This window comes from Numida meleagris, chromosome 26 (genome assembly GCF_002078875.1).
Source record: "Numida meleagris isolate 19003 breed g44 Domestic line chromosome 26, NumMel1.0, whole genome shotgun sequence".
Lineage (NCBI taxonomy): Eukaryota > Metazoa > Chordata > Aves > Galliformes > Numididae > Numida > Numida meleagris.
This window is the reverse complement of record NC_034434.1, coordinates 90,953-114,439: the sequence shown is the minus strand read 5'-3', so window position 1 is coordinate 114,439 and position 23,487 is coordinate 90,953. Positions and strand designations below refer to the sequence as shown.

The window sequence follows — 23,487 nt, the reverse complement described above, 5'->3', positions numbered from 1 at the left end:
CTAGAATACCTGACTACAGTAAAATAATTACAAGGCAATAAATGTTCTATTTAATATTAAATACCTTTTCTTGATTAAAAACAAAAAGAACGGTGAAACAACAAAAAAGAACAAAAGGAATTTTGTTGAAAGTCAGGTACTTGGACTCTTTCCAGACACTGAGTTTAATATATACGTTAAATAGAATGCAGATCAGATGGCTGATTGCTGAAATGTGGAGGTTTTGTAGAGCTCTCCCGTGGTCTTTGTTTTAAAAAACGAATGGTTCAAATCCGGTAGCTCTTTGTTGTGCTCTGCAGAAGAGGGACTGTGAGTTTTGGTCTGGTTCGCTCCAGACACAGGTTTGAGTATTGTGCTCTCCGTACGAGGGGTCTTTCACCCATTTTATTGCTCTTTCAGGAGAACGTGCTACTCTTCCCACGGGCAAAGAAATGAATGGAGTAGAAAACGCAGCTTTTAATGTTTTAGACATTTTTTGCAACTTTTATGTCAAACCACTGGCGCATGAGAACTGGCACTGGAGCTCTGTTACGTTGGTCCATGTTGTGGAGGAGCTTGCCAGGAAGAGTCAGCACGCCACGCTAACACGAGCCCCGAACTCGGAGGGATGTGGCCAGGGAGCACTGGTAGGGCCAAGAGCACTAGGATTTCTTTATGCCATCCTCTGAAGTGTGAGGCCACCGCGTTGGGGCTGGGAGCCCCCGGCCCTGCTCTCGGCCTCCCAGCAGCTGGAGACTTATGACGTTTACTTGCAGGTATGGACGTCGTAGACACGTATGCACTCCTGGCAGCTCACGTAGCAGCACCAGTGGAAGATGCAGTGGCACTTCTCCTTCCTTTTTTCAGTCCTGGTGTTGTGGCCCCGACCGCAGCACAGCAGGTCGCAGCCGTCGATCCCGTGGGAGGTGACATTGCATGTTCTGTCCCTTGTCCCGAAGGAGCCCGTCTCTGGGTTGGGCTCGCAAAAATTCGGGGAGTTCTCATAGTAAACCAAATCCCGCTCTGTTGGTGGCTTGAAAAGCGCATACTTAGCCCGAAGAGTTTCTACCCAACCCCGAGATTCTCGGTGCTTCTCCACCACCATCTCGGAAGCGCTGTCATATTTATCCTTCAGGTAATCACCGATCGCTCGGAAGTCGGGCTGCGCCCACCAGCAAGTCTTGACTTCGCAGCTTCCCGAGAGCCCGTGGCACTTGCACTTCAGGTGCATGTGGTCCAGAATGGTCTGTCCAGGAGAGAAAACACAGTCAGAGGGGGATCGCGCTCCTTGGGTTCTCTTTATTTTAAAAGCTTAACTTGAATCCTAAAGCGGGCACTTCACAATAGGGCATGCCAAGTGAACCTTAAGGGCAGATAGCATTTCTCCCCCTCTTTATTGCTACAAATGGCACAATATTTGAGAGCAAATAGTTGTTCAAGCTTAAATTACAGCCATTACCTTATTTTTTCCCCACCTCCCCTCCCTTTGCATACTGAAAGATATCATTAATTTATCTAGGAAAGCAGCTATTCATGTCCCATCCTACACTGTACACTGACACAAAATGGGTTAAGAAATAATGTGTTTTTAATGGTTTTCAGTGCTTTAATAGTCATTAGATAGGACTAGATTGCTCAGTCTTTGCACATGTTAAGTAGTATTGCTTTATGAATAATTGGATCTTTTTGTTAGTTGATGTTTTCATTCATAATTACATGGAGGAGGCTCATCGCTCTCTACCACTGCCTGGAAGGAGGTTGTGGTGGGGTGAGGTTGGGCTCTACTCCTGGTAACAGCGAAAGGATGAGAGGGAATGGCCTCAAAATGGGCCCGGGGATTTTCAGGCTAAATATTAGGAGAAAGCTCTCTGAAAGAGTGGTTGCATTGGCACAGGCTTCCCAGAGAGATGATGGAGTCACTGTCCCTGGAAGTGATAAAGAACCTTGGAGATGTGGTACTTAATGGATATGGCTTTGTGGGCAGTGTTGGTGGGAGGTGGATGGTTAGACTAGACAATCTTAATGATTCTATGATTTACATCCCAACCCTTTTTCAACTGAATTCAAACATCTGAGCTGAGCTTTGTCTGGAAAGCGTAGGCTAGTGCATAGAATCATTGAGGTTGGAAAAGACCTCCAAGATCCCCCAGCCTGACCCCACCCACTCTCACCATGCCCACTGACCACGTCCCTCAGTGCCACATCCCCACGAGCACCTCCGGGGACGACGACTCCACCACCTCCCTGGGCAGCCTGTGCCACTGCATCACCGCTCTTTTGGAGAACAAATGTTTCCTGATATACCTTGATACGGTTGTGGGTGGGAGCTTTGGTGGGAGGCATAAACATCTCTGTTGGGGTATGTTGCAGTGGATATGCGTGATGTAGAGCTGCTCTAATTGTCTATGTATCTATCCACAGAATTTTAGGGGTAGGGAGGGACCTCTGAAGCTCCCACAGCCCAACTACCTAGAGCAGGGATGCCCACGCAGCTCTGTGCCTGCGGAGCACTCACCGTCCTTCCGGCCTCGTTGTTGTGTCTGTTCATGGCCGAGCGCGCGTCCGGCCGGTTCTCTCGAGCGTCCGCAAATTCCCGGGACACCAGGACCCCGAAGTCGGCATCCTCGCTGCATCCGCCCCATTTCCAGCCGTCTCCCGGAGGCCCTTTGTGGTGGGAGTCGCAGCCGCAGATGGTGGACGTGCCCTCGGCGCAGGAGCGGGTCACAGCGAAGGCGACGCCTGCTGACGCGATGGCGTGGACAAACGCAGACTCTCGCGTGGCTGGCGAGGAACAGAACCCATGAGGTTATGTGCCAAGTAGTGCTTTGCTCCTTCCCAACCTCTTCCAAAATCTCAGTAAAACGAGGCATTATTTTACTTCTTTTTCTCTGAACCAGGTCCCACAGGCTGTCACTGCCCTTTGAAATACGTGGGTAAAAGTGTGACTCTAGCTTAAGGAAAGATTTTCCAGAGTAATTAACAAATAACTTGATCTAATGGGAGATGTCCCTGCTCATGGCAGTGTTGGAAGTAGACAATCTTGAAGCTCTCTTCCAATTCAAACCCATTGAGGATTCTGTAGCTATATTTCATAATTTCTGGTCTGGAAACCCAAAGAGGATACAGGGACGCAGCCCAAGGAGAGAAGAAGTATAGAATTGTAGAATCATTAAGGTTGGAAAGACCACTAAGATCATCCTCTCCAACCATCAACCCAAGTAGGATCATAGAACTGTAGAACTGTAGAATCATTTGAGTTGAAAGGGACCCTTGAAAGTCACCTAGTCCAACTCCCCTCCAATGAATAGGGACACCTACAAGTAAGTAACTACATCTACAAGTAACTAACTGCTATCCATAAGAAATGGGGGAAAGATTTCAGATGATACAGGGTAGACCACTGCAGAGCAAAGCCTAAAAGCTAGTGATTGCAATTAGATGTGTCTAAACTAAACCAAGTGACTTCACAGCAATGGGTGCTGTTAGCCATTAAATTAACCTTGCAGTTGCTCTTTAATTAGTGGATAATCCTGTAGGAAATCAAAGTAGGTGAAACTTCAGTGTGATAAAGCAGACAAAGCTCTAGTCTGTGGCTGCTGGCATGCTCCAGGTGCACAGTTGCAGTGAATGGTTTTTGATAGGCTCAACAGAGAAAATCCTGACAGCATTGAATGCTGAAGATGGGGATAAATAAGTTGCCCAGTAAGACTGGTTGGACTGGAGCTAGGGACGAGAGCGTGTGTGATGAAAGTACAATGGGTTTGCTGAACTGGAGCATCCCTGTCCATCACCTCTTCCACCCATGGCCATGACCTTCAGGACCTCCCATTCTCTAGTCAGTTTTGTGGGGCCTTGTCCCAGAAATGATGGGCACTTTGAGTGGCAGCAGCCAAAGTGCCATAATGGGTGGCTCTTCAGCACACTCAAATCAGCAGCTGGCATGAAGTCATTAAGACAGATTTTCTTGTCTTCCTCCTACCAGACAAAACTTAGGAGGTGTTAGAAGTACCAAAACCCGGTGCTATATTGCAATCCAGCTCTGTTGAAGTTCTCTTTGGCTGTTCTTGGTTGAAACTGCAGAACATTTTTTGGAAAAGAAAAAAATCGTCTAGCTCTTCAGTCCATCAGGACTTGGCCATGGAGAACAAAATGCAGGACTGATTTCCCTGCATCCCTTGTGCAACATGTGTAGGGTCAGTAGGCCGAATGGAGAATGAATGCGGAGAACTGGGACAGGCCATTAGCAGTCATTCAAGGCCCTGACCTAGCTTTAAAGGATGGAAAAGGAGATGGCCTTGTCCACTCTTGAGCTAGCGATTAAATGGTGCTTTTCCTATCATGAAGGCATTGAGTTTAATGTCACCTCATGCTGGTGCCAGGGTTGTCTCAAAGCACTCTCCACGTGGGTGGGTGGAAGGGCCTGTCTCCCTGGGTGCTGGAATAGCTGAGTGAAGTTGGACTGCCTTGGATCACAGAACCATGGAATCATAGGATATCCCAAACTGGAAGGGACCCACAAGGACCAGAGTCCAACTTCTGGCTCCACCCAAACCCAAACCCTATGGCTGGAAGCGGTGCTGTGTTTTTCACTTTCTTTAATTCAAACTCTTTTCTCCTTGCCCTTAGTGGCTCCAATTCCACAGCAGAGACCCAGCCTCCATCTACTGAGGCAGAGACTGTTTTCCTTTGTTACCTTTTTATAGGGGAACCACTGGGGGCTGTGGGGCCACAGGTTGAAAATCACTGCTCCAGCTCCAGTTTTTCAGCCCAACAAAAGCTATTTGGGTGGGCTCTGATCTACAGCAGATCAAATTAGATGGGCTGGTGAGTCCTCCTGGCCCCAAACCAGGGCAGAGGGGGAGGACACGAGCCCCTCTTCTTGCTGACATGCCATCGTGTTCCATCATGGGGTGGAAGAGCAGTGGGCATGGGATGAAGGGCACGTTCTGTAGGGCTCACCCTGAGGAGCGCAGTAGTGGCGGGGTTCCTACACATGGGCCCCTCAGCACCCACCCCGATTTGTGCCCTACCCCGGCCCATGGCAGCCCCTTGTTGGGGCAGGGAATGAGCTGCCAACACAACCGCATCGCCTGGAAATTCTCCCCTTGGGTCTGGGCGAGGAGCCGGGAGAATTTCCCAGAGATGAAATGAGGGAGCAGAGTTCCCAGAACCAGGGGAGGGGCTGGCGAGGGAGGATTAGAGCGATCTTGACAGTGCACCACTGCGACTGTCTCCCAGCCGGGCCCGTTACCTGCTGGGACACTCAATTTGCCATTGTTCCCGCGGTGTCACACTGTATTACCAGCATAATGCAGAATGTTTCCGCCGGCCAGCGTACCCACGGCACAGAGCACTGGCATTCCCCAGGAGCACCTCGTAGCAACGGGGCAATGTTCCCCTGTCCTGCCGTCACCCTCCAATCCCGCCAGCCGGGCTGGGAAATCCCTATTGATGGCTCTCCCCAGCCCCCCGCCACCGGATCAGAATGGCTAAAGGGCGTGTGAATGGTGCAGCAATTTGAAACGACCGCAGTGCTGGGATGGTATCGCTCGCCCTGCCTCACAGTAGGGGAGGAAGCTTAGCTCTTTCTCATCGGTATAAGCTTATTTTTCTCTCTCCCTCTCTCCTTTCCCTCCCCCTCCCTTTAAGCTGTTGAGTTTATATCAAGACGGCCCCTGATCCCACACACCCCTGTTTAGATGCAAATGACTGCGAGTGTCATGGCTGAGAAAAGCCATGGGTTATCTTGGTGCGGTCTGCCTTTTCACTGCTCGTGTCAGGGGCTTAGCCAAGCACAAGGACCCCAAAGGCAGCCCAGGCCCAGCTGCCTTTCCTGCACCTGGCCCCACCACAGCGAGCAATGGGGTTGGTGCCACCAAAAATGGACTTGAGCTGCCCCAGGGCTGAGGAACACCTTGGTGGCACCTGGAGAGGAACAGCGAGCACTGCCCTGCAAGGGGACAGGGAGAAGCACCAATCCTTGCTGCTCATGGCATGGAATCATAGAGTCATCAAGGCCGGACAAGGCCTCCAAGGTCATCAGGTCCGACCATTCACTTAGCACTGCCAGGTCTAAATTGTAGAATCATAAAGGTTGGGCAAGACCTCCAAGATCATTGAGTCCAAACACAACCCAGCCCCATCATGTCCACTCACAGAATCATTAGGGTTGGAAAAGACCTCTAAGATCACGAAGTTGAATCCCAACCCAACACCACCTTGCCCATTCATAGAACTGTAAACTTTGGACAAGACCTCCAAAGTCATTGAGTCCAACCGTTAACCTGTAAACCACATCCCTACACATCTCTTAAATACCCCCAGGGATGGGGACTCCATATCCAGCCTAAACCTCCCCTTGCTCAACTTGAGGCCATTTCCTCTTGTCCTATTGCTTGTTATTTGGAAGAAGAGATGCACCCTGTCTCACTACAACCTCATTGAGGTATTGTAGGGAGCAATAAGCTCTCCTCTGAACCTCCTCTTGGCTCAGCCTTGGCTTTGGTTTAAGACTTGGCTGGAAGAGACATCATCTTTTCATAAAAACTGACCTTGTTTTAAGAAGAAAAGGGAGGGAGGAGAGGGGAAAGCAAGTTTTTCCTTCCTCCTTGTCCTAACGCTGCCCCAGACTGCACACCTGCAGTATAAATCACATTGGAGGATTTGCTTGTAAAAACATGATCTTACCCCAGATTCTGGGGTTGTGTTGTGTGGTTTTGTGGGTTTTTTTTTTTCTTTTTTTTTTGGTAGAAAAAGACATGCAAAAAAGAAAACCTGTAGAAAGCTAATCAGTGGCCTTAGGAAATGAAAGGCTCACCAGGTACAACAAAACCTCCATGAGCTGGAATTTTGGGTAGGGCCGTGGCACATAGATGGAAACCAGGTTGATCTGGGCAGAGCTCTCAATGGGTCAGTGCTCAGCAGCCCACCAATGGGAGCATTTCCATTGTTATGTCCTAGTTTGATCAGGAAAACTCTACACCAAATGTGCTCAATAATTTTACTCCATCTGTCAGAATGATTTCAGAGCTACGGGTGATATTTTACTTTGTCAGCTCAGAGTGCGTGGAGATGTTGAGACATGTCCGTGTGCGGGGCTTTGCTCCAGTCCCCACAGCTGAAAGAATCTTAAAATATTCTTCATAAATTCAAAGTTCAGTTTGCTCATTAAGGGGAGGATAGTTCACATCCAAATTTTTTAGTGCTTTAATGATGACAGAAGTGGTGGTGAGAGATTTTTTCAGTGCCTGAGTGCTATAATAGTTCTTTCATAATGTGCTTATAGTTTTTACAATAGTTTTAAGGAAAGTTAAGACCTTCTGATCTTGTAAGTGTTGATGTTTAGGACACGTGTTTATTAGGCAACAAGTTATAGTGTTAATAAGGCTTTGTGGCAAATTATTTGATTGTAAAGGCAGCAGTTATCCCAACTGCATCCTGACAGAGCACAAGGGAATCGAATCTTATGGTCACTATTAGCACTGTAATGGGATGGGATGGACTGGAATGGGAAGAGATGGGATGTGAGGGGGTGGGATTGAAAGTGATGGGATGGAATAGGATGAGATGAGATGAAGTGGGATGGGATAGGTGATGATGAGATGGAATATGTTGGGATGGGATGGGGTGTGATGGGATGGGATACGATGGAAGTTTTTTCTACTGTATTATTCTGTTTTATGGAAGTGCTAATGTCTTGGTTTCCTAACTGCACATCATGTGAGATGTGGAATCTGACACCGAAGTCCTCCATTTCATTTCAGACCACATTCGGCTAGTGGTCAGACCACACAAGTCTGGTGTTTCAGGTGCATCCAACATCTCACTTTTCTCAGTGTAAAGCCAAGGCTGATGGGATTTCCAACCTTTTTGTGCAAGTTTCCAGAGTACCTGATTGGTGGACCTAGGAAGATGGACATTCAGTAGGGAATGATGATGAGGAGCAAGAATATGTGTTTGGAAAGCCAAATGGAGATGAGATGCCAGGGCTCTGCCTGCTCCCCAAGCCCTTGACTTTGCTGTTTACCTTTGTCCAGGACAGGCCCGAAGATGGCCAGGCTGTCATCAATGGTGGTGCAGTTCCAGCGGCGCCCTCGGAACTGGTGCTGGCACTCCTGGATACCCAGCTTCACTCCCTCGGCCACGCTGGGCATGATCTCAATGTAGTTGCGGCAGAAGCGGAGCTGCTTGGGGACGAGGCCGGGGATGGAGCCGCAGAGGATGGGCTGGGACCCCAGGGAGCTGTACTGCTGGCCAAGAGCAAGGGACCTGCCAAGGAGAGAGGACAGTGTGAGGGGTGGGAAATCAGCTGTCAGTTGTGCTAGGGGAGGTTCTGGTTGGGTTTTAGGAAGAAAAGACATTGGAACATGAAACTGGTGGAGTCACCATCCCTGGATCTAGTCAAGAACTGTGGAGATGTTGGCATCGAGGGACATGGTCAGTGGGCATGGTGGGAATGGGTTGGTGGTTGGACTTGGTGATCTTGGAGGTCTTTTCCAACCTTAATGATTCTATGATTCTATGAATCTGTGATCCTGATACCCAGCTCAAATGCTAAGACAGCACAAGAGCAGTGCTCTAGAAGTCTCAACCAGTTCCCAGTGTCATTTCTTCAGATGTCAAACAAACAGATGAGTGTCCCCAAAAGAGCAGGGGGAGAAAGTACCATGAAAAAGGGCTCAGCTGTCCCCACCCACCCCAAGTCCCCCAGCACTTGGGGTGCTGCAGCTCTGCTCTGACCTCCTGGGACCTACAGGCTGGTGATTCCCTGTGTTGCGCCTGAGACACAAAGATGGAACAAAACTTGTTCCAAATCTGCATCTGAGATGCCAGGGGCACATCCTGGTGGGCTTTTGTGTGCATGTGTGCAAGCATGGTGCACAACAGAAGGAGCATGAGTGCCTATGGCAAACACATGGGAAATCCCTTTTTTACTTTCTCTGCTTAATCCCTTAAATCTCTCAGGAGTCCCGACACTGTCTGTCAGGCCAGTGACTCCTTTTGTTCCAATAGCACTGGAGTTAGCAGAGTTAGGATCCAGCTGACCTCCATGGCTCCCATTGGCCAGGGATGAGCTTTTGGAGCCCTGGGAGGAAATGGTTTTGTGCAGACCAAATGGCATCATTCTTCCTACATTCTTCCCCTTTATTCCCTTCCCTTCCCCTCTTTTCCCTTCCCTTCCCCTCTTTCCCCCTCTTTTTTCCTGTTTACTGCTCTTCTCCCCTTCTTTCCCCTCCCTTCTCCTCTTTTCTTCTCTTTCTTCCTCCTCCATCCCCCTCTTTCCCTCCTTGTTTTCCCTTCTTTTCGCCTGTTTTCCACTGTTTTCCCCTGTTTTCCAAACAAACTCATCTTCTATGTGGGCCAATGTTTGGAAAAATCTATGATACTGTGAGAAATTTGACCTAGAAGTGTTTAAAAGGAACAGGATTTGGCCAGTTTAGAGCTGTGCTAAAACATATTATGTCAAGTAGAATATGAATATTTTTTAATTCTCATAGTTTGCTGACAACAGCCCTTTGTGAACACAAATTTTTGGGTTTGTCTAAAGATCAACAGCAGCATGAGGGATATTTTTGCAAGTAAAAACATGCAATATATATGCACATTTTAGCTTGTGAAATGCCAGGTCTCGACTGAGTAGGCAGAAAGACAACAAAATTAGAATAAGGAATAATGCAGTTTGCCAGTGACCTGGATAATATAAGTGAATCTCATGCCTTTGCTCATAAATCACCCACTATTTAATCTCTACTGGACGTGCCTTGAGTTTTGATCTTTTCTGTAGAGCGTCCAGAAACTTTTCTTAAACCCTTACAAATGCAAATGTTCACCCAGATTCACTCCCAACACTGTGGTTGGGTATAAGTAGGGAAAGAACCATCTGAGAGCTCTCCCAGAGGGACAGCTCAGGGTGTTCCATTCCCTCTTGGTCCCTAGTGATGTGGCCTTCTGGGAAGTCCTCCAGTGATGCAGGGACAGCCCAGAGCATCGCTGGCACATGGGTTGAACCTGAACTGCTGCATTGCTAAATTCTCTCCTCTTCACATCTGTTTGAAAGGGGAGAAGGAAATGTCCTTCCAAAGCTCTGCATCAAACAGGTCCAGAGCACTCAACGTAGGATGTTTGACCTTAATTCCAACATCAACCCCGGGGCTGGCAACCTCCCATGAGAGAAGACATGAGGTCCATGAGATAGGTCCTCCAGCCAGTTTCCTAAGGGCTCAGCAAGACTTGTGCTGCAATACTACCCCACTGCTAGTAGGGTGGTGGGTCTGAAAATGCTGGGTTGGTGGAAACATTGTAGCAGAAAAAAAAAAAATATTTCTGTATTTGAGGCAGATCTATGCACTTAAAAGGGTCAATTCAGGCAATACAGACAAAGCACCAGAAGTGGATGGACAGCAGAGAAGGCAAGAAGAGACTTGCCCTGTAGCAGTCTGCAGAGTCTGAATTACATGAATTATTTAATCCCAGGGAGTCATGAGTAGGAAGAACTGCAATGGGTTTAGAAAATGTCAAGGGAAATCCAGAGAAGGAACAGCCAGGATGGAGTCCATGGAGATGCAAACTTGGGTGTCTGTGAGCAATATCCTGGTGATAGGACCCTAATTCTGGGGCAGGACCATCTTCTTCTGCAGTTGTTCTTGAGTACGCAGTCCACGCTGGTCGCAGCAATGCCAGACAATAACTACAGTTATTGCACATCTGACACTTAACATGTACTGCTCCCTTGCATCACACATGCTGGCCATTAAATAATCTGTGGGGATGGTAAGTAGCCCAGTGTGAGAGTGGTGCCATCTGACGTCATAGAGGCACTGAGTGTCTTGGGTTAGTGGACGTGATGGGATAAGTTGGATTTGGACTTGGTGATCTTGGAGGTCTTTTCCAATCTTAATGTTCTATGATTCTGTGCCTGGCTTGTATCCAATGAATGGCTGCTCTCAACACCTACAAGGCACATCACTTCCTGGGCTATCCCAATTTGGACTCAGCACATCAAGGGGAATTTCTGTCCCCTCTTCTTGGTGTTGGTGACACCAGAGCAGAAACTGTCCTTTTAGATGAACTGGAGATGTACAGAAAGTGGGCAGAGCCCAGTAGATGTGATTGTGATGGTCAGAGATTGAGAGCATGTGGTGCAGCAGGAGAGGAGGACAGAATTGGGCTGGAGGAGAGGAGGCTGAGGGGTGTCTAAAAACTACCTACAGCTCCATGTGATGAAGTTGTAAATTTGATGGAGCTGAGCTCTTGGAAGTTCAATTGACATTAGGAAAAATTCTGCTTGATGGAAGGTGTGGCTCTGGGCCAGGTTGCCATCAAGATGGAGGTCTCCATTGTGGGGTGCTTGTAGGGATCAGTTGTACCCAATGTCTGGGATGATGCTGGGGATGGCACTGCCCCAATGGGAGATTGGGGTGTAGAACCCAAAAGGTCCTTTCCCATTGGCACAGTTGTTGGGAGAATTGTCGAGGCAGCAAATCCCCATAACCCAACAGCTGTATGAGAGCATGGGGTGATGAATACCTCTAAAATAATTCCAACAGGATTTTGCTGCTGTCCATCCTAAGGATGGTTTTGTATTCCTGTTCTCATCATTGAGTTCTGGCCAAGTGTGTGCTGTCTTATCCAGTCAAGAGCACATGAAGCTGCAGAAAGTAGAGTGTTTTAAGCCTCCTCCTTATTGTAAATCGGATGTTAAACATGGAGAGGGGACAAAAGAGCAATAGCAGTGAGCTGAGGCAGTGGCTTATGTTGACAGTTTGATTGGTCTATTGGAAAGACTTCTGAGAGATTATTGAGTTAAAATGAGGAGAGTGGTGAGATTAAGACTTTCTGTGCAGCAGAAGAGGGCGAGACAATGGGCGGTGAGTGGGAATTCAGAGCTGCAAAAGGCAAAGGCACGAGTGTCGAAGAAAAAGACAGATGTCCAACGCTTGCTGCAGATTCTCTAACACTGGGTGTCTTCAAATCCAGTCTATGCTTTTCTGTTTGAGCCAGTATGAATGAATTTCTCACTCTTAGGGTAAAAAGATCAAATTCAGTGGTTGCCAAGAGAATTTTTTTTCTGCCCTCTGGGTTAAAAGTCAGCTCAGTGATTGGAAATAATATGATAACTACAGACCACGTATGAACCTCAGCACCCATAATGCAGGGGATGGAGAAATGACCATGCTGAAAATCCTCCCAATGCATGCTGATGGTATGGGAGGCTGAAGTGTTTCCCTTAAATTTAAACTGAGGAAAGTTCATTTGTTTCCTGTGGATTTTTTTTGCCCAGTAATTCTTCTTAGAGACAGAAAATATGTATTCCTGGACACTGGAATGCCATAAGGAGAGAGGAGAATGTGGAGCAAATTGGCAAGTGGAAAAGCAAGAAGTACCAAGGTTGGATGAAAGTGATCTTCTCAGGGAGATGTGTTTCCTAATCACATAATCATTAAGGTTAGAAAAGACCTCCAAGATCATCAGTTCCTACCATCAACCTATCCCCACCATGACCACTCATGGAATAACAGAATATTAAGGTTGGAAAAGACCACTAAGATCATTTATTCCAACCATGCTAATGATAAACCTGAATCTCAGAATAATTTAAATAATGTAAATATAATCCCTTTCTTAATCTCCTTTTATGTTCCATATTGGACATCCTTGAAAATACCATGTCATTCCATGTATGCTGCCCATGTTCCTAAGGATTTTGAATAGGTACTATTGAAGATTTCTCTAGGTTAACCAATGTTTATGTTTGGAAATGCTTTCTGCTCACCCTCAGAATACTGTAGAAATCTGAGTTGTAGATATCCCAGGGTCTACCCGTTGGGTGTTCTTGAACGTGATCAACACTAGATCTTGAAAACTTGGAACAGAACTGGTACACCAGCTTCCGTAGTTATTTTTGGAAAACTACAGCACAGGATGTAGAAGATTATGGAGAAAATCCTCTTCAAGCCATGTCCAAACACATCACAGACAAGAATATAACTGGGAACTGCCAACATGGATTTACCAACATCAAATTCAAAAGAATATTCTCAGCAGGCTGAGAAATGGTACGGGAGTGATAGGTTGATGGTTGGACTGGATGGTCTTAGTGGTCCTTCCAACCATAATGATTCTATGATTTTTTGTGCTGATGGGAACCACGTGAGGCTCAGAAAAAGCCAGTGAAAGTCCCATTTCTGGGTTGAGATAGTCCATACAATAGGATGGATAGGGTGTTGACTCAACAGTAAGCAGCTTTGCATCATGGTGTATAGTGGTGGGCAAGAAGTCTATTACAGACATCTCCATCTCAGCTAGTCACTCAGGCTCCCTTTGTAACAAATAGAAAATTATTCACTTTTAGAACATGATCCACTGACCCACTTTACCTGTTTGCTTCTGGATGAGATTCTCTGGAGCACAGTCTGGACATGTAGTCAGACACCTGGCTTTAAGTTGTGCCTACACATGGCTTTTACTCACTCATGATTTCCGCAAATGTTGTCCACAAAACATGAAGAGTGGTTTGAAGCCAAAGAGGCTTTTCTCATGCAAGCTAGCACAGGAAAATGCACCTTACCCATACAGCCAGAACCCTGCCCACTATTTACAAAGCTGTTCAGAAAAGCTGTTTTGGAATCCTTGAATGTCGTGGTCTGTACTATTCATTTCTCATTGCTCAGGAAGAATTTGACTGTGACACCATAGATGGAGATGAATGAGTCCAACAGCTGAGTGTTCAGCTCTGCCTTTATGCAGTTCTGTGTGGGCAGGTAAGTGATAGCAATAACCCAACTGGACAGGGTCCCAGACAATGCACTCTATCTGACCCTGATTTGGGCAGGAGGGTTGCGCTCATCACCATCTCCCATTTCTCCTTTCTCCTCTCCATGTTCTCCCCAGTCTGGAACTATCCATACTGAGATGGAAATTGTTGAGGCCAAATCTCACATTTACAAATTGAACTAAATCATCCTCACAGAATCATAGAACCATAGAATCATGAAGGCTGGAGAAGACCTCCAAGATCACCAAGTCCAACCTCAACCCACCCCCACCATGCCCACTGACCATGTCCCTCAGTGCCACATCTCTGCAGTTCTTGAACACCTTCAGGGATGGTGACTGTATACCACTCTGGGTAGCTTATGCCAGTGCCCGACAACTCTTTCAGAGAAGTTTTTCCTAACATCCAGCAAACATGTTTTTTTAACACCTGTCCTGGCTTTTATCGCCTGACATTACCTGTTGAAAATCCAGCCCTAAAATCTGTTTAGTGAGGGAATCTCTCATTTCACAGTTGTCTTCCCTTTGCACACACTTCACTCAGCCACACTCAGTCCTCCTATCCCTGGAATTGCCTCTTTTGAAGGAACAACCCTGTCCTTTGCTACTGTCAATCCTCTTTGCAGTCTCCATATTGTCTACTCCCTTGAAGCCAGTCTCTTTCTGCTTGATCCTGACCTCCACATCTGTCATTCTTGGTGTTTCTACCAAGGAATCAGGGGCAGGACCTGAGTGCATGGACATGGTGCATGGGCCAGTTGGAACAAAGGGTCTCAAGTGGTCTTGTGTGAGCAATCCCTCCTCTGTCCTGGGCAGGGAATTTGGGCAAATAGTCATATAACTCAGCCCATGAGATTGCCCAGGGTGCAGGGAGTAGGGTCAGATCTGAGCCCTTTGCTGTGCAAACCTTCCTTCTAATGTCAGAAGCCTTTGCTGGAGGAGTTGCCACAACAAAGAGCTTCAAAACAGAGCAAGAAGATCTCTCCAGATTCCTATAATTTCCTCCCGTCTGAGCATGGTGTGAAGCAGACGAATCCGCTGTTGCATCCCTCGCATTATCTCTGCTGACTGCCCTGTGGATTAGTGTTGCTGCAGCAACAGCACTTTTGTGAGATGAGCCCATTTCAGGAGAGCTGCTCTACTTTGGGTGACTCAGGGCTCTGTCATGGACTTGAAAGTGATTTGGCATCTGCCTCCACCTCTTTGTCTTGGCATCTCCCAAGGTTCGTTTCTGAGTTATTTGCTAGCCAGAAGGGTTGGAGCTGGGGGCAGGGCTGGGAGTTGGGCTCTGCTACTCTTCCTAACGATGCAGCCTGAATAAAGTTGCTGACGAGGGTGCGTGTCCAGGCACTGGGCTCCTTTATGCCCCGTGTATCAGATGTAAATGTTATGTTCAGCAATGCCTGCTCAAAGCCATGTCACCCTCCATTTAGAAAACACAATCAAGTGATTCGCCATGGGAGAGAATGTATTCTGCAGGGGCCGCGATAATATGATTCACCCATGAATTTGCATAAATGCATATGATTTGCATATGCAAATCGGGTCTTCCAGGCTGTGACCTCAATAAACACAGCGATATTTTCAGCACTGCAGAGCGAGATACTGAAATTCCTCTGAGATGCACTCCCTCTCCATGGCCGGGTGCTGGTAGGGCCCTCCAGTTGGGTGACGCTTTGAAGTGCCCTTGGCAATGGTGAACCATTAAGTATTTAGTGCCTAATGTCTGGAAATCACCCACTGTGAGGCACTGAAGCTATCAAAAATCGTTTGCCCGATGTTTGGATGCTACAAGAACATGTATTTTAATGCATCTATTGGAATGACTGCATCCACCCATCTGTGCCACACTTTGGGGTGTGATCTAGAATGGATGCTGCTGAGAATGAGACACTGAGCTCTGGTGCATCTGGATGAACTGGATATTAAAGTGTTTTATGCCAGATGCAACAGGGAATAAAAATAGATGAATCTTCTGGAAACCAGATCTAGTATTAGTGCTGATGTTTTATGGTGGTGAAAATTCGAGCTTCATCCTGATAATCTCATTGGCAATCTTAGGTTCTTCGATCCTGAGCTTCTTTTCTTAGGCACACCCCCATCATCATTCAAGATCTGTATTGCACTCACTCATAACTGAATTTCCACAAGCTAAAAATCCAAGGTAAATATTGTCTCCTTATCTGAAGCAATTCAGCGCTTCTGGTTGCTTGTTCCTGTTGGCTTGTCTCTAGGATTTTCTCATTTTGTATTCCATTTTTGGAGAACACAGTGATCAGACTGCAAACAGACCTTGGGATGTAGTAGTGGGTGGAAATAGTGACATTCTCAATGTTTTCTATTTTGAGAAAAGATCTCCTGATCTCCTCTTCCATTGCTAATCAACCAGCATGTCCATAGAAATCTGGTCAAGCGACCAAGCAGAAAGGTGCAGAGCTTGTATATGTTGAACTATCTACATGTCAATCATTGAGCACCAGGCTACCAACTGCAAGAACCGTTCATAATAGCATCAGAGAATCATAGAACCATTAAGGTTGGAAGAGACCTTTAATATCACCAAGTCCAAGATTCCACCTACCACCAATATTACCCACTAAACCATGTCCCAGAAATGTCCACTTCTAAGACAGTTGTAATAAAATGCCTAACCTATATCAATTCTGTGCAGATTAGGTGTCCTTAAACTGAAAAAATTGTATCTATTTTTAACAGACTGATTGTTGCTCAGAAATTTCACCCTGAAATGTCTTTAATCACCGTGGATCTGGCATTCTTTCTGGCTACTATTGGGTATATTGAGATTAACTGAGTTTAAAACACCCTGGGAAACTGGGTGGAGGGATAGGGACTTCCTATTAGGTGGTACAATATGTAATGCCAGGTAGAACCAGGATGTTGGCTTATTAATGAGAATCCTGGAGCCTGGTGTGACTCAAAGAGAAGGCTGGGCATGGTGGGGATGGGTTGAGGTTGGGCTTGGTGATTGTAGTAGTATTTCCAACCTTAATGTTCTATGATTCTAAATGGGAGTCATAACTAAAAACAGGCAGAGCTGGACACCAAAGATATAAAACCAAAACCACCAGACCATAACACAGCGGATGCTTGTTAAGGATGTAGCTATACAACTTTGAGCCAGGTGACATGGACTGGACTACATAAAAGTAATTATTACAGTGCAGTTAAGTATGTTAGTATGAGTGGTACGGTGGGGGATACCACCAAGGCAATGTCATGTCTACCTCAGTCTTATACCTTGGTACAAGATTTCAAAGGTTGAGTAATGGCTGGCATCATGGTATGAGACCGCCATCCATGTAAAGACTCAGTGTACTGCATAAACAACTTGTTAAACATAAATCCCATGTATTTGAGTAAAACCTATTAATCTGTTTATTACCAAAGACAATGAGGTCAGAGGGCACACAGTGCAACAATCTATTGGAAATTAAATATATGATTGGAAATCTAACAAGGACAATAAAAGGAACAACCAAACTGTTGAAAACATCAACAATCTAGGGAAGGAATTCAAGTGGAAAACAGAGATAAGGGAACTGCACAGCTGAGGTATGGAAAATCTGTAGTAGATCCAGGAAAACTGGATAGCTGTGAGACACAGAAATGGGATCAGGACAAAAAATTGAGTTTATCAGCTATTATTAACCCTTCTGTTCTAAATGTGAGAGATCTATTTGTTGGGAAAATTGCCAGTGCCTGAGCCAAAGCGATGCTCAGTGGCTCAGAGAAAGCATCTCTTGCTCAAAAATAAAAGGTCCAAGTAGTGGGAAAGGTGCCAGTGAGACTCAGTTACATTTGTAAGATTAATTAGAACCAGAAAGGTTCAGAGGACTGAAAAAAGACAAGTTAGCAAATGAGGAAACCCAGGAAAGAAAGGAAAGACTTTGGTTCTTTTATCATGGAAAATTTGCTGAGCAAATCGGAGTTCTTTCATGGTTTCAGAGGTGGCAAAGCAACTGCACCAACAATCCATTAACCTGAAAAATTCCAGGAAACAACCTGAAGTAATACACCCCAATACCCCATATCAGATGCTTTTTATTGCATCCATATTACTGCAACGTTACCTCAAAATTTGAGTAATATTAAGCCACATGTATTTGTAGACACAAAATAAACTTTAGACCAAATCAGAAAAAAAAAAAAAAAAAAATAGAATCACATCTACCAGCAGAAGTCTAAAATTAAACTTCGAGTGATTTAAGGAACATAGACTGTAACTATCTATATATGGGGTATGTCAATTATGCAGCCAAATCCTTCCTGTTTCAGACCCTTTAGGAAAATCACAGGTAATGAATGGGGTTACGCACACACGCAGGGGCTGATTCACATCAGATTTACCTCATCCCTGAAACAGCCATTGGAAAATAGGTGTTTAGATGGTATGAACTGTTTGGCTGTGTCTACAGACAGAGAGAGGTCAGATCATAGAGTCAAAGAATTGACTGAGTTGGAAGGGACCTTTGAAGGTCTGGTATCATCCTTCTCAAGATCAGACTTAAGGTAGATTAGTTGGTGGTCTACTTCTACTTCTATACAGAGGCAACATCTTTCCATCAGCAGCAATTCTTTGGTGATTTGCATCCAGCTGGATCCTACCCTCCTGAGAGGTAAATGCCATGGCAATTTATTCATTGTAGTATTTTCAGAAGTGATTTACAATTCTTCGGAGCTACAGTGGTTGCAATTTCCATTTCCAGCTCTGTTTAGAGCCATTTTCTTTAGAAAACTGAGAGTAAAAGTGTGCTCACAGAACAAATGCCAACCCACTGCATTCCAAACCAGGCTCAAGCTGAGCCACAGGCTGCTGTTGGACCCTCTGTATCCTTGTGGCCAGACTAAATGAGCCCTGTGCTAGTGGTACCTCTGAAGTCACCCCTGAATTTCCCATTCTGTTGCACAGGTTCCCTTAGGCAGGTACTTAACTTCATCAAATAGTGCTTTTAATGAATGATTCAAATGGAAAGCAGTCAACTTACAGTTAAAGACAAATGAGACACTGAAAGCTAAAGAAGACAAGTTACATGTCACCTCAAACTGCACCTGCATTCAAATGGTTTTCACATAAGTGCTTTTCCTAAGGAGGAAGATACAGTGGGATGAGTGAGGACATGTTTTTAAATTCCTAGCTGCCAATGCCACTGGGAACCTCAGAGAGCTGCCAAGGCCTCCAGATTCTCTTGAAAAGGATGGAATTAAATTTAATAACATACAATGGGCCATTCTTCCACCTGCTTAGAGATGAAAAAATACGGGGCAGATGTATGCGTTATGTGAGTCACAGTTATGGGCAGTGCTCTATTGACATTGTGTCCTCAGGAGCCACGAGAGAACTGGGGCTGAATTCTTTACCTCCTGCTTCCACCTGTGGCTCTGAATGTGGCCCCTTTCCCCTGGATAGACCCCTGCCAGAGGTTTTCAAGTGTGCTTTCCCCATTCAAAGGAGTATAATGCTGATGGAAGAGGAGAGCATTCAGTGTTTTTTACTGGAGTTGTCTTCTTAGGCCTCAAAGAGCTCCTAAGAGTCACCTAAGAGGTCTGTTGGCATGACCCAAGGCTGTGCATCCCAACTATGGCCTTGCTGCACACTTTTCTTCCACCTGATGGTGTAGGAAGAGCAGCAGTGCTGTGTCTCCACAGCCTCTCCACATCTCTCCATCTCCTCCATCTCTCCTGCAGAAGTAGTAATGTGGACAGCATAAACGTTGCACACATGTCTGAGGAAGCATATCCCCTGTTTATTGCAGGGGAGTTGGACTAGATGACCTTTAAGGGTCCCTTCCAACTCAAACGATCCTATGATTCTATGCCAGCACTCCCACAGGTAGCATATAGACAATTTTTCCCCTATTTGCCCCATTTGTTCCTTTCACTTTAGTAGTATTAGGGTTAGGTGAAGAAGAGTTGGTCCTATGGCCAAACAGCACAGGTAGCTCCATCCATCTCCTGTCCCACTCAACCTGGATGGGTGTAGGAGCCCAGTGCAGGGCACGGAGCTGATGCTGTGCTCCATCTTTGCTTCCTGCCCGTGTCTTGGGCTGTGCTGAGCCCTTCGAATCAGGCTCACTGCCAGAAGCTGCCTAAAGACCAATGGACTGGGAAGATGACATATCACAGAGCCCATCCCCTGCCCTTCGACCCTGCGGGTCTCTCATTTTAGAGCAGTGGAGATGCTCTGGCACTTTGGATAAAGCCGCAATTGCTGAGAAAAATGCAAGATGCAAATGTGTTGAACAAAATAGTGCAGATATCTTGTTTGATCTGATCCTTTTCCATAGACTCTGCTTGCCATGCCCCAAGTATTTCTGTCCATCTTACGTGTCCTCTGCATTGTTCATTTGGGTTGAACTTCAGGGATTTGTAGCAAGGCAAGGACATGGGGCAGGCACCTTTCTGCACCATCTTCTCATGAAAACAGGGAGAGACATTTTTCTAATGGTGATATTTTCACAGAAAAAATCAGACCTTTTTGTCCAGGAGATTTGGGTTCCTCACTCGGAGAAGCCCGTTGCCCCGCGCAGTTCCGGGGCGTTTCATTCTTTGGGAAAACATGCTGTGATTTAGCCATTTCATGAACCTGCAGAGCTGTTAAATGCTTCCTGAGCATTCTCATTGTACTCTTGGTCTTTCTCTTTGGGAACTGCGTATTTTCATTCTCAATAAGCAGATTATTTTAAACATCGGCTTTCCGTCCACATCCCTAAATACTCCCAGACATGGCAGTCCATTTCCAAGTTCACTCCCACCTACTTCTTGCCATCTCCATGTTGGCACTGAAACGATCTCCTTCAGAAATTAAAAAAAAGGGACTTTTCTGGAAAAAGACAGAAATAACCCAATGATCTCTGTAGCACCAATTCCAACCTCTCCCTCTTTGCTGTGTGGATCATTAGGTCTAAAGCCTCCACCTGGCACACACAGAAACTTAATGAGATATATTCCAGTGAGAAATCCTACATGATAAAGAGGGAAATTAACTGAAATATTCTGTTATGCAACTGCTTGTTTAAATGACCTCAAATGTTTTATTCTCTGTTTCTTTTCGGTTTTTAACTGCTTGTTTTTGCAAATATATTTATTTATATTGTTATATTTATTTTTAAAATAAGTAACTCAGGTTATTTATTATAAGACATAACCTATTCTTTTATTATTATTATTGTTAGTACATGAAAATAAGTGACATTTCCATAATTAGAAAGAACAAAACCCATCTTGGAGGAATTTTGCTAACGAACATTTTCTCAGGTGCCATTTGCGTTCTCAGATCATTTGCTGGACTAAATTCACAGAACAGAATGCAACAAAAGAAGAGAAAGAAGTCCAAAAAACTGCAGTGGCCAAAAAGAAAATAGAATTAATTTTTTTTTGAAGGATTATTGGAAAGGAAGGAAATAGCTGTGAAACAGCCATGCAACAGCCAAAATTCCTATTGCACAAGAAAATAAAAACACATCCTTTAACATCTCAAACAAATGCCTATCGCTACAGTGACGAAAATGGAGAAATTAAGAGTGGTGGGGAAGACTCCATTTGTGCAAGGGGAAATGTAGGCATTACCCTTTAAAAATCATCCCCAAACTTTTCATTAATTATCAGGCGAATCTGGAGAAATTAAGCTTAGAATTGAACATGCAATCATGGCCAGCTCAGGGTGAAAAGAAACATGCATGCACACAGATCTCATAGCTAATAATTAATTAATTCATTAATCGATCACAGAAAGAGGGAAGGGGGGAAGGAATCTTACCACCAAATGGGGTAACCCGCTAAGACCTTTGTGCCATTGAAGAGAAAAGACAAAATTAATCCAAGCAGGTGGTAATCCATCAGTCCACGCTGGTGCAAGGGGAAAATCGCCGCGAAGTTTTCAGCAAAACATTAAGTGTCAGAATGAAGAACACCCCCCTTCCAGAAAAAAAAAAAAAAATTAAAAAAAAAAAAGAGTGAAACAAAGTCCCTTGAAGTGCGGATGACTTTGTGGCTTGTCAGAAACACACCTCTCCAAGCCTTTTCCCCGTAGATCATCCCAAAGCGTCTATTAAAAAGTGCAGGGCTCGGGGATGTCAGCCGGCAGCCAATCAGACCGCATGGCCCAAGGTGAGGGATGAGTCTCCGCTCAGCGCTGTCAATCATCTTCTCCTCCCCCTCCACCCCACAACTTTGTTCCTCGCTCCCACCGACAAACCATCTTTGCAAGAAGCAGTGGGATTGGTGGTGGGTTTTTCCTTTTTTTTTTCTTTTTTTCTTTTTTTCCTTGTTTTTTTTCTTCTTTTCCCCCCCAAGAAACTCAGGATGCACAGACTTCTGGCCAAGACGTTGCAAGGTAAGGATGGAGGGCGGCCGTGATTGCACTTAATTTCATGGTGGGGGTGAGATAGACAACTTATTCTTTAGACGGATGTGAGCATTAACCCTTGCAGGAGCACCAAGGAAGCAAAATAATCCTCTTTTATCCATGCATTGTTCTGAGCCATATGGACAAAACTGACTGTAAACTTTAAATGAATTTTGCAGTGCCCACTGTGGGATGGGATGGGTGGAGGAAGGAGGCAGTGGCAGCCTGGATTTCTTTGAGAGGAAAAATTCCATATCATGTCAAGAGTGGGAAGATGTCCCACTATTCCTTTTCTTGTGAAATGCGTCTATGAATGCAGAAGGATGAATTGTAGAATCGTGGAGTCATAGAACTGGTATCGGAGAATCATGGAATCATAGAATTATGGAATCATAGAATATCCTGAATTGGAGTCATAGAATTATGAAATCAAAGAGTATCCTGAGTTGGAATAATAGAACCTTGGAATCTTAGAATATCCTGAATTGAAATTATAGAATTCTCAGCTACCACAGCTCCATTGGAGGCAATGGATCTGCCCAGTTTATAATCATGCAGGGACGAGGTGATGGCAATTTGGTGCAGGGTAATTGTTGTAGCAGAAGTCCAAGATCTTGGGCAGCCCAATGCATCTCCTAGTTTTGAAAGTTATAGATTTTAGCTATAATCTGTCCCAGCAAATTTCTTACCCAACTCCAGCCATGTTTTACTGAATTCAAACACTTCAGTTTAATTAAGCAGTGATTTTCAAATGGGAATTTGGTGGCACAGGTATAATCTACTGTCTAAGTTTTTGGATCTGAAGCAAGAGCCTGGTCTGGCCAATGTTTTGGAGCTCCATAGACAAAATTATGATTGAAAGTAATGCATGAATGTACTGCAGCCATTAAAATGTCAAAAAAAGGGAGATGGAAGCTTGATATCTCAGGTGATACTACAGGTCATTGGCATCCCATAGGATGGAGTGGGGGAGGATCCAAAATACTGCAGAAATTCAATCTGAATTGAATTTCATCTGAATTGAATGATTGGTTGGAGCGTGTGGACAGTCAGACAACAGAGAAGGAGGATCTCCCCATCATCAAGGTCTTGGTGGGATATTTCTTTTCATCAAGAATGACAAGAAGTGCTCTTTATCCATTTCTTGACACTACAATTTATAAATCAAGAAAATATCAAGTCATGAAATCGTTATACCTACATATTACCAAATGTAGAAAAGTGATTCAAGACCGCAAACCTCGAGACTTTATTTGCTGTTTACTCCAGAAAGTTGTGCATTGGACAGAGGTCATCCAATGAGCAGAAAAAATGAGAAAAACAGTGATGGTTTTCAATGATGTCTTCATTCATACCATGCATCCATGAAG

General features: G+C 45.2%; 1 protein-coding gene across 1 annotated transcript; it reads right to left on the bottom strand.

Moving 5' to 3' along the window:
- WNT3 (Wnt family member 3) lies at nucleotides 281-21,609 on the bottom strand. The gene is made up of 4 exons (XM_021378001.1): nucleotides 21,530-21,609; nucleotides 8,006-8,247; nucleotides 2,495-2,760; nucleotides 281-1,225 (listed from the first exon to the last, which is right to left on the bottom strand). Exons 1-4 carry the CDS (start codon nucleotides 21,607-21,609, stop codon nucleotides 746-748), a joined length of 1,068 nt encoding a protein of 355 aa, XP_021233676.1. The 3' UTR covers nucleotides 281-745.

What these genes read in the sequence shown, in the direction of transcription:
- WNT3 (XM_021378001.1), bottom strand. Translation starts at nt 21,609, where the DNA reads ATGGATTACCACCTGCTTGGATTAATTTTGTCTTTTCTCTTCAATGGC. An exon ending in CGGGCCTGTCCTGGACAAAG is followed by an intron (nt 2,761 to 8,005) that starts GTAAACAGCAAA and finishes GTTCCTCGCCAG; the next exon opens with CCACGCGAGAGTCTGCGTTT. An exon ending in ACAACGAGGCCGGAAGGACG is followed by an intron (nt 1,226 to 2,494) that starts GTGAGTGCTCCG and finishes TCTCCTGGACAG; the next exon opens with ACCATTCTGGACCACATGCA.